The sequence below is a fragment of the Folsomia candida genome, unplaced genomic scaffold (assembly GCF_002217175.1).
Source record: "Folsomia candida strain VU population unplaced genomic scaffold, ASM221717v1 Fcan01_Sc006, whole genome shotgun sequence".
Classification (NCBI taxonomy): Eukaryota; Metazoa; Arthropoda; class Collembola; order Entomobryomorpha; family Isotomidae; genus Folsomia; species Folsomia candida.
The window spans coordinates 490,192-501,647 of NW_019091198.1; the positions used below are offsets into that span (position 1 = coordinate 490,192).

Here is an 11,456-nt window from a genome sequence, read left to right on the forward strand (position 1 = left end):
TTTTTTTCCCTCTCTTTTTTTCGTTCGGGATGGAAAACCAATTTAAACTAAGAACTGTCATCACGATCACATCGCAATTCTTGGATGGTTCTTGATTTGGTTGATTTATTGTGTGTTCTCTACAAATATGTAGGCGAGACACCTGCCGCCATGCAGCATGGAGATGGTTCGAAACTCTCCTCATCCGTCTTCTCCTCTCTCACCTTTCTCCTCACCACCCAAGCCGCTTGTTGCATCCTTCACTAAAGCCAAAGTACACAAATTGGATTGTCTCCTCAACTCGGGTCGACTACTGACTCAACTTCTTCTTCTATTGCTACCACGACGTACTTATTTCTGCTGCTGCTTCTCCTCCTCCTCCCGAGAAAAGCGAGAAGAGAGTTGATGAGAAAAGAAAGAAACTGGAAGAAGCTCTCTTCATCGCCACGTGGATTATTTATTTGTTTGTTGCATTCGGTGTGTGTGTGAGTGTGCGGTGGGAACTGGAAACAATTTACATGGGAATCAGGACAAGAAACTCAATTAAATTTTCAACTCTATTCTGCTACGAGAAGGACGACGACACGACAATGACACTTACTGCACTGCAGGTGGTGGTTGTTGCTGTGCGAGGGTGAGATATGCATCCCCTGGAGCTCGAGTTGGTGAAAAGTGAATGAGGGTGAAAGTGACAAATAAATTATTTCCTTCCTTCGTCATCATCATCATCTCATCATATCCAACCCAAAGGATCCCAGAACGTCTTCTTTTCCTCATTTATTTATACGTTTCACGAGTGAGTGTGTGTGTGCGGGTGAGTAAGTAGCGTAATGTCAGAGAAAACTTAATCTGTTGTAAATACCTATAACTAATTGGAGGAGAGGAGTGATTTATTATGATGCGTCCACGGTGCGAGAGTGCTATTTGTCTATTATCTGTCTACTTAGCGATGAATATTATTATTACTTTTATTTAAATACTACTGTATAATATGTATTTACTAGGGAAAAAATAATCAAAAATATTCACAAAATATACGAATGAATGAACCAACTGGTGCTTGAATGAGAATTTGTTAAAAAAAACGTCGTGGTTGGAGAAACGGAGTAGAAGTAATTATTTGTAAATATCGATATTGTTTGTTACACAATACGAGTTAAATAGAAGGTGGAGGTAAAAAATGTGTGGAGGAATCTATCAAAGCAGACCGTGGGAAAGAGAAAGGTGTCTCAATTTAATTCAGCAAAAAATATATAGTTGAAAGAATCACAATAAATTTTTACTTGGAGAGAGCAAAGTACACACATTCATCCACCCACGTCAACTTCCCATCGTCATAAGTAATGATCCCACCTTGCAAATTCTCTCATGTAATTATGTAACCTACTAAAGGTGTATGTAATTCACGCCCCACTACATGCATAAAGTGAAGTGGGTCGTCATTCTCTCTTTTTCAAGTATTTCCCAACCAACCCGCCCACACAACGACAGGGTTGCTGCATCTATTTATTTACGTAAAAATAAAAGAGTTTTATAACATAAGTTAACAATAGGTGGATACATACATAAGCAAATAGGGAAATATTACTCTACTAAATAACGATAAGGTATTTAGAAATATGTACAAAAAGTAAAGAGTCATCAAGCCAATCTGCTGCTCTAGGCGACTCGATCATGTCTGGTTGGAAAATATAGGTTCGAAACTTGCCGAAGAAAAATACAACACCTCAGATCAAGCTCAAGGCCATAGATAGACAGATTTACATAAGTAGCGAGCAGGAAAAAGAGTACGTAGCGAGTAGGTAATAGAACTAGAGCTTAGGTACGATAATTAATTACTGCGTGGTGGATATATCTTCTACATGTAAACATAATAATGGCTTAAAAAATATGTAAGAGAATCATATTCATGGAGGAGGAGGGAGGAGATGAGGATTCGTGTAAGATGATCGTCCACCAGGAAGTTTACTCTATTTTGGGCAAGTTTTAATCACTAATTAATCGTAGCAATTAATTACTTGTATTTTTGCCGTCTAAAAGTACACATGCACTTAAGCTTAAAAAAATAAGAGTAGGAAATGAGATGAAACCACGAGTATGCTAATGTAGATCGAGTGTAGAGCTAGTTACATAGTTAGTTATTCTTGTTTCGTACGTATTATGTATGTATTATCACTGGACCTGACTACTCTGATTTACCTTGAAATGGTAATTCTACTCGAAGAAAAGGGAAGGAAAAAAAGAAAGTCGGAAACAAATAAACTTCTATTTTGTTGTTTTATTCTCTAAGGTGCTCTTTCAAACAGGATCAGAAAGAATCAATTCTTCTCATGCTCCTCCACAACCTTTTCCTCCTTCTTTATATCCAGACAAGAGATTCATTTACATTTTTTTGCCTCCATTCGTGGAAAACAAAAAAATGGAGATTGGAAAAGAAGAGACACATAAATATTATCCTTTTCTCTTCTCTGCAAAAATGTGAACAACTACACGATTCTCTCGAAATAAGAAATAGAAATAGAGAGGCAGAGATCCAATCCGAAAAAGTTGGGTTAATGAAATGTTTGTCAAAGTCAGACCAAGTGACAGTTGTGCTGATGCCATGAGAGGAAAAGTTTGGAGAAAGGATAGAAAACAGAACACAGAGCGTAACGATAATAATGATATTATTACTCCTTGTACTAAATATAACGACTTAATAATAATACCAAATATATTAGATTACATACATTACCGTGTTTTATATTATATCGTATCGTGACTATCTGTATGTAGGTCTGGAGAATCATTATTATTATTCTGCAAATTATCTGTACATGGTAATTCCATCATTAATTAATACATATTATTATTGTAAGTAAGTAAGTAATCGTTCCAGTAACATTTCTCCGGTGTGAATATTATATATATATAATTGTTATAATATTGAATCTTATTATTGTAATGTAGATTTTGAGAAAAAGTTTGACTGAGCAGTAGTGCAGATAGAAGAATACATGGTTTCGAAAGTATTTCGATAATGATAAATCACATTATTGTTATTATTATTAATTTTATTAGCAATTGTTGTAGTAGTATTATTTTTTGTCGTGATGGATTGTGATTTATATACTTGTATAATTATTATTGTCATAAATTCGTTGAGATTTGAGAAATAGTAAAAGGGAAGAGTAACCTCCAAAAATAAGGAAACGATTGATTATATGCAACACCAAATTATTAACGATGACAGCGAAAGGCTACTTGTTTATTTGTGCGTCTAGTACTAAGAACTAGAGGAGCGAAAGTGTCTGTAAAAGGGGAAATGTGTATGGAGATAAAATAAATCGTATTATTCATTCCGAGTAAATGTGCATATAAGCCATCTAATCTAATCTGACTATATTTTACTGTGTAAGAATATAAAGAGCGACGACTCATGTTTCCTCGTAAATGCTGAAAGTAAAATAAATGCGTAACGTGAAATGAGATGATAAAGTGAGAATGAGTTGTATTTCGGAACGGATTCTTTAAGGCTGCCTGGGAAGCAGGCACAAAAATAATTTCTTAAAAATGATGTTTAGGGCTCATTTTTGGACAGAATGGAAAACGGATCGGTAATTCTGTGGAGAAACCCATTCCCCACAGAATTACCGATCCGTTTTGCATTCTGTCCAAAAATGAGCCCTAAACATCATTTTTAAGAAATTCACTCTCCCAGGCACGGTTAAAATCTCAATTTCTGCACACTTTAGCACTCCCTTCGTACGAAGAGTAGTTGGATAGCTTCACATTTGCTACTTTACGACCCTCCTCTTTTTCATGTGGTGTTAAACCCGTGAAGGAGAAAGAAGCCGAATGGATGAGTGAGTGCGTTGATATCCAACCCACGCCGTGCTTCTCGTCGAGGAGTTGTTTGGTCAAGGTGAAAACGGATGCATATGTATCAGAAGAATAAGGAGCGTTTTTGAGCTTAAGTGCACACACAAAAGAAACACGACGTTTTATTCCTTGGAGCTATTTAATTTACATTTATGTCCATCTCTCCCACACATTCTTACTTTTCGCTCTTAATATCAATAAGTGATGGAGGAGGTGGTGGTGGTGGTGCTAGTCGTTTCTGAAAGTCAACAATTTTTTGCTTTCACTCTCCGTATGTGTATGTACCACAGGCCCGGATGCAGCGTCGTGTTGGTGGGCGATTTTTTTTACATCTCTGAATTTCGCAGGTTTAGCAGTTAGCCATATTGGTGGCGGCGGTGGTGGTGGTGGTGTGACCGGATAATAATATATTTCTCATATCCGCGACGACGACTTCTTTCTCTCACATAGGACTCGAGCAGACCCCACTTGGACTCATCTATTCTTATTACACCCATAAATTTATATCTTGAAAGCTGCTCCATTTCATTTCATTGGATTTCATCGGCTCATTCCGTTATTTCATTTCTGGCAACACCACCATCACGTTGTTCCTCTCAAAGCCTGCCTTTTCACTACCCAGCAAAGATCCAATCTCCGTAATTTTCTAGCCTATAATAAAGACAAGGTATAAAGCAGTGGGGGCTTTTTAGGCTTTTTGGGGGCTGAAATTTCCCTGGGTACTTACTTCCTTGTTTCGCACAACGTAACCTGACTCTTGATGCGAGGTGAGAGTGTGGATGTTAGCAAAGAAGCCAACAAGAGCAACATTTCACGTTGATTTATTTCGTCGTCAGAGGAGAGAATAATCCCTCCGCTCTGAGTGATTGACCCTCAATTCATATGTAGTTATGCCTCACTCGGAGTACAATTACGAGGGCACCGCACCACGACATATGCACTACGACCACTACGACTACTACTACTGCGACTAGAGTTACTACGCTGGTTGCTACTTGACTGTGTCATAACATTGACTGCTCATTAAATATTAATAACTCACACGGACATACATTTTACTGCTCTTCTGACTCCGTCCGACCTCTTCGTCGTCATCCAGTGCTATGATACGAGGCGAATCACATCAAAAATGCAAATCGCACCGCATCACGGGCCAAATTACTCATACACTCGACTTACCCTTTGCCTTCTGCAGTGTAAAATAACGGGACATATGTAATAATGGCTTGTAATGCAACAACAAGACAACAACAACAATGTTCCCACTGCTGAGGAAAAGAAGGGATATGTTTCCGAAAGAGAGAAAGTGAAGTAGGGATGGAGGAAGGCTTAGCATAAGCCGAATAACCAAACCACGGCTAAACACTGCAATGCAAATCCTCCAGGCTAGGATGGGATCAGGGAAAGTGAGCAACATAACTTCATAAATAAACGAGTAGCCCTGCTCTTCACTCCTACATTAAATATGTGACACGGGGGAGACTTTGGCTTCGGATGGTTCACTCAAACTACGACAACCATTTCCCTGCATCAACTAATTGTATCGTTAATAAAATAAAGAGCAAGCTATATTTTCATGGTTGAATACTACGATACATGGAATTCACAGCGAACAAGAAATGTATATTAGTGGGAAATAAAATCTTATTATGCTGCAAAAATTATTTGTATTCCAGTTTATAAATTTTATTCAAACAAGAAAATTTTGAAATTTCAACCAACAGTATGGAAATAATAATAAGTACACAGATTTTTCATCCCTAAGTGTAATGTAGATAGATGGGAACCAAGTACAAGAATTGAGGAATTTAGGACGATCAAAAGAATACTTTTGTAAAATTAGTAACATGAATAATTTGGTACCATTGAAATTAAACTGGTTATATGAGTAAGAATGATCCAAGAGGTTTAGGACAGATCTTGTTGACGGTCCTTGAAGAACTTGTAGTGTACCGGAGTCGCAGCTTTCCCAGATGCCTGCAAGGTACAAGTTTAGTTTAGACAAATTCCTAATGAGTGATGACGGTTCGAACAACTCGTAGATAAGGATACTTACCACTGCCTTAGTTGAAGAAGATGCATTGGTAGAAGTGGACGAGGAAGACCGAGATGAAGAAGATTCTTTATCGGAAAGACGGGCTCGCTTGATCGGAAGTTCAAAAGTCTGCAAATACCAAATTGTCAATTTGTAAATTACTAGAGCTAGTGCAATAACACTAGATATGTATTTTTTATCAGAGGAGAGAATAAACTTACGGGATCTTCTTTTTCGCTGGCAGACTCTTCTGACTCATCATCTGATACAGATGCAAGTGCCTTGACAGCTTCCTGGTATTTAGATCTCCGGTAGTCAGTTGTATGTTGAATGGAAGGTTCGTTCCATTTCACGCTTTTTTTCTCGGCCGATGAATTCCGACCGGTTCGCAAGATTCCCGACGGGGTGTTCTTGACGCTGCCAAGTCCCATTGACGAAGAATAACGAAAGGGAGACGCCCGATTTTCAGTTAATCCTTCAATCTTACGAAGCAACTCGCTAAGCTGGCATTGAGACGAGTCAACTTCCTTGAGAAGACGACAATTCTTGCTCTCCGATTCCTCCACTTTTTTGATAAGTTCATCAACCTCAACTTGATGACACGATTTTGCTTCGTTCAAAGTAGCGTGCAATCCATCAATCTTCCGAAGCAACTCTTTAAGCTGGCATTGTGACGAGTCGACTTCCTTGACAAGAAGAGAATTCTTGTTCTCTGATTCTTGCACATTCTTGTTAAGTTCATCTAGCTCAACTTGATGAAGCGATTTTGCTTCCTCCAATGCAGCGTTTAATCCCTCAATCTTCCCAAGTAACTCTTTAAGCTGGCATTGTGACGAGTCGACCTCCTTGACAAGAAGAGAATTCTTATTCTCTGATTCTTGCACATTCTTGTTAAGTTCATCTAGCTCAACTTGATGAAGCGATTTTGCTTCCTCCAATGCAGCGTTTAATCCCTCAATCTTCCCGAGTAACTCTTTAAGCTGGCATTGTGACGAGTCGACCTCCTTGAGAAGGAGAGAATTCTTGCTCTCCGATTCTTCAATCTTCTTGTTGAGTTCATCCAGCTTTACGTGATGAAGCGAGTTTGCTTCATTCAATACAGTGTCTAAATCTTCAATCTTCTGGAGTAGCTCGATAACCTGGGATTGAGACGAGTCAACCTCCTTGACAAGAAGAGAATTCTTGCTCTCCGATTCTTGCACATTCTTGTTGAGTTCATTTAGCTCAACTTGATGAAGCGATTTTGCTTCGTCCAATGCAGCGTTTAATTCATCTGTCTTCCGAATTAACTCGCTAAGCTGGGATTTAGACGAGTCGACCTCCTTGAGAAGGATAGAATTCTTGCTCTCCGATTCTTGCTTGTTGATTTCTAGAAGTCGCACTTTGTTGTTGAGTTCATCTACCTCGACTTGATGACTCGATTGTGCTTCATTCATTGCAGCATTTAATTCATCAATCGTCTGAAGTAACTCGCGGTGCTGACGTTGAACGGTGTTGTTGAGTTCATCCAGCTCAGTTTGGTGGGCCGCTCTTACTTCGTCAAATGTAGCATTAATTCTTGCAATGGTTTTAAGCGATTTCGAGTGGATGTTTTGCTGCTGAGTGGCTGCAATTTCCATCAACTGCAATATACGAGTCTTCAACTGTTCAATATCATCTTGGTTTTCTTCACACTTTGATTTTATGCTGTTTTCTATATAGTGGAATTCTTCCAATGCGTTGGAAATAACGGCTTCTCTTTCATTCATTGTTTCCAACCTAAATGCAAAATTACATTATATACTAATCATCTTATCAATCATTACGTAATAAATCAAGTCTACAATTAAACTTACAATGCATTAGCTGTGCACCGCTTCGTTTCATCATCTTCGTGTTGTTGCTTCAAACCTCGATTTTCTTCAGCGACTTCTTGGATTTCCTTGTCCCTCTTGTTCAGAGAACTCTGCAACGCCACGATTTCCTCCTGTTGTGATTTTATAGTCTCCTGTAGGCTCAACTTCTCTCTCGAGAACTCTCTCACGGTCAGCTCCAAGTTCTTGTACGCAGAGTCGAATGTTGTTCGCCTCGTAAGGATACTCCCACTGGCGGCCGCTTGACTGCCTTCAGCCTGAGATGAATCCATGTTTACCAACCGTTAACAATTAATCGTCAACCTATAAAACCAAATTATATATTTAGTAAAAAGTCCACTAACGAACGTGATGAAAAAAAAATGGCGGCCCACCACACAACCCAGCCAGACAGTCAACCCTCACTTAAAAACTTCAAAAATACTACTAAACTCACCTGAGGTGATGAAATCCTACTCTTACTCGTGATAGTGAATGTCAATTATTCGAAATGGAAAATTTTGATACTTTTTATGAATTGTGGAAAAAATCAGAGTGGAACGAAACCAGGGACACAACGTTCCAACTGGATGAGAAAACGCAGAATGAGCAAGGAGCGAGAAAAAGTGGCCGTTGTGCAAGGGAGACGCTGCTCTGCTCTACTACGTAGTACTTTTCCGGGCAGGATTTATCCTCTCGTTCCGCTAAAGCAGTGTTCTAAATTTTACTAGTTTAATTTAATTTTGCTTGTTTCTACCCGTTTTTGACCACTTTTTGAAAGTCAAAAGTGGTAAAATAATAAGAAGTGGTAAACACTTTATGCTGCAAAGCAATGTAATGTTTTGCAACAACTTCTCCCTTACTCGTTTTTAGTCAATACAATATATGTACGTATATATAACAAGTTGTTATTAACAACATGCATGGAAATATTTGTCTCACATTCCCAACATCGGTTTTTACCACTTCTTACCACTTTACCAGTTTTTAGCTGGGTGGTAAATACCACTGTGAATTACCCGTTGCCAATAAGTTTTGCTTTGCCTCCAGCTTTCATTTCAATCGGTTGGGCATTCTGCTCACGGAGGAGAAGAAGCAGCAGCAGATATGACAGGATGGAACTACGTCTTGTGGGTTTTACAATCAAGTCGGTGTTGGTTGGCGTGCAGGCAGACTTTCTCCACCACTTTCTCCCTCCATGATGATAGATTTGCTCTTCGTGACTATTTCGGATGAAAGAATGTCCTTCTCACAGTTCTCACTTTTTCTCATCATCTTTTACTTTACACTTATTCACACCACATCCACACCCACCAGCTTCATGTACCCTCAAACTTGTGTGGTACAAAAACGAGTCTGTATAGCGAGCTTGTCAAGTGACCTCAACCCTGGTTCGGAGATAACATTCTTATAAATGATTGTTACTTTGGTAGGAATGTAAACACGAGGACATAAAGATTTTTATTACTGAAAATGGCAAAATTCGTGTAAAAAGTATGTATGCATATAATATATTTATGTATCTGGCTGCTTCACTTTTTTAATGTGCTGCTGCACAATTCCAATTTTAATTTTTAACAATTTTAATTCCTGCTTTTGCGGGGTTTGGCCATTGCAATTTTGTAATTTATGACATTATAATGTGACTCAATAAACTATAATTAATGTTTGAAAATGATTGATAAAGCATTTCGAATTATTTACATTGTTTACATTTTGGATTCATCTCACTCTACAATTGATTTTCTACCCTGCTCTGGATTACTGCTAATTTTGAGTGTTGCATTTGAGGTGCACAATGTTCCTGGTCTTTATAACGACCATCCTGCCCCCCACAAGGACTGACAATTGCATGTGTGTCTGTTCTAGTCTCATCTGAAGAAAGAGAAAAGTCGTCCTGCTTTCCTTTGTCAATATTTTTTAGATCTAGCGAATAACTCTTTTCATCTGGGCATGAATGACCCACACACCAGGACAGAGATTAATGGTCTCATTTCTCTCTCCACGCTGCCTCTTCTACCGGATTTCTCCTCTCTTCACAAACTGACTCTGTCTACTTCAAGAACGAGGAAGAAGAAGAACCACAACTCTCCTCTACTTTACTCGATATTAAGTATTAGAGATGTTCTTCTTGGTCTTCTTCTTGTAAAATAAATGGCAAGGAACAAGAATTTGAGGGTCCGTGTAGAACACAGATTGTATAGCGGAAGACAGTTTACTTTAAATTGCTTCACTCTTAGGAAAAGGATTACTTGCATGCATTGCATTATTTTATTACTGATAGGTACTTCTCTAAACTCGGAGTGAATTCCACTGAAAAACTTTGAAGTTTGGATGTTGGAGGAGTGGAAGGAGTGTCTTTGCTGCCTGGTCGTCCATGTCGTCGTCCTATTTTGAAGTGACGCGAAAGACAACACACATATAACTTTGCAGCGTGGAATCCCACTGAAGCTAATCCCCTCTGACTGCAGATAAATACATGGCTTTCCACATTCAATTCAATTCTACGAGAAGATCTACTTTCTCCCTTACAAAAAGCAGCGATTCGGATGAAAAACATGGTTCCCTTCATTTATGGAGCGTTTAGCCAACATGTGGAAAATGGGACTGGATCAAGCAAGACAAAGTCGGTTATAGGGACTCGAGTCAGTGTGGGATATGGATGGACCTCAAGTTTTAAAAAATGAGGAGGATTTCCCAAAATATTTCATGGACATGGACCCAAAAAGAGAAGGGGAGGTCCTGCTGTCTTCCTCCTACTTCTTATTCTTTTCTCTGCTACATGTATAACAAATGTGCATGTAGGGTCGTCACCGTCGTCACCCATACGATTTTTGCAATATATGTATGCATATGAGACCTTAGAAGAAGACCGAGGAGCTAGGGCAGGGCAGATTCCTTTAAGAAAGAAGGATGAAAGATCAACTGCTTATCATCCAGAGACAAAAAGTTGGAAAAAACATTCAATTGAATTTAAGTTTTTTCTTCCTCTCTCGCAGATTGCAAAAGTGCTGAATTCCACAAACCAAACGAATAGGAAGACTGTGCAGTTCATGGGGATGCAGATATGGATATGCATTTCATGTCTACACACACATATACATAACTGAAGAAAGGAGCAAATTTGCTCTGTCATCCGTGAATGAAAAATGTATCGCGCTGCATGTGTGCAAGATTATGTGAGCAGCAAGTTCAAAAATAACGGAATCAGCGAGGCTAAATTTCTCATTGTCCCAACAATCCGGGTGGCCCCTGGCTTGTCCGAAGGGAGGGGGGAAGAGGAAGTAGAAGGTGAAGGATTACAACAGGATGCCATTGTTGGGTCATAACCTTGAATTACAATTCAGAATAAGACTCCGAATTCGAAATCCTACAACTTCCTCTGTTCGGTTTGTCATGCAAAACTTGTTCACGGAGCCATCATGATGGATTACAAACACATTATGCTAATATTCCTCGTCCTACCGGGGAAGACGCAAGTGAGGCATCATCATCAGTATTAGGCTGGCTTCTGGTTGGCAGGCAGGCGGAAGACCACTTAAGTCTGAACGACAGAAGGACGGGAGGCGAATAACGCGAGCAGTGGTACCCAAGTCCTTCAGGATATCTCACCAGCAACCCAGGCGTAATGATGACATTGGGCGAAGCCGATTACCAAACGCACGTTCCAGTTGTCGGCCCACCTGTCACAGAATAAAATGAGGTGATGGGTTCATCATAATTTTAGCGAGCTTAGATTTCATATAGCC

General features: G+C 39.3%; 2 protein-coding genes across 2 annotated transcripts in view; one reads left to right on the top strand and one right to left on the bottom strand.

Annotated features, from left to right (window-relative positions):
- The window catches only part of LOC110851571 (fibroblast growth factor receptor 2-like), a 33,538-nt gene extending 30,075 nt beyond the window's left edge, over positions 1 to 3,463 (top strand). Inside the window, exon 8 of the mRNA XM_035853063.1 lies at positions 134 to 3,463. Coding sequence (XP_035708956.1) covers positions 134 to 246 — 113 coding nt within the window. The 3' untranslated portion in view covers positions 247 to 3,463. The remainder of the gene's footprint in view (positions 1 to 133) is intronic.
- Positions 3,464 to 5,510: 2,047 nt separating this feature from the next.
- LOC110850864 (intracellular protein transport protein USO1) lies at positions 5,511 to 8,470 on the bottom strand. The gene is made up of 5 exons (XM_022098456.2): positions 8,165 to 8,470; positions 7,711 to 8,031; positions 6,097 to 7,633; positions 5,897 to 6,004; positions 5,511 to 5,817 (listed from the first exon to the last, which is right to left on the bottom strand). The coding sequence occupies exons 2-5, from the start codon at positions 7,998 to 8,000 to the stop codon at positions 5,749 to 5,751; spliced, it is 2,004 nt and encodes a 667-aa protein (XP_021954148.2). The 5' UTR covers positions 8,001 to 8,031; positions 8,165 to 8,470; the 3' UTR covers positions 5,511 to 5,748.
- Between the last annotated feature and the right edge of the window lie 2,986 nt (positions 8,471 to 11,456).

Bases quoted from the DNA above. Each gene is read 5' to 3' on its own strand.
- LOC110850864 (XM_022098456.2), bottom strand. From the start codon at position 8,000: ATGGATTCATCTCAGGCTGAAGGCAGTCAAGCGGCCGCCAGTGGGAGT. The intron at 7,634-7,710 runs GTAAGTTTAATT...TTTTGCATTTAG, and splicing joins CGGTGCACAGCTAATGCATT to GTTGGAAACAATGAATGAAA. The intron at 6,005-6,096 runs GTAAGTTTATTC...TGGTATTTGCAG, and splicing joins CCAGCGAAAAAGAAGATCCC to ACTTTTGAACTTCCGATCAA.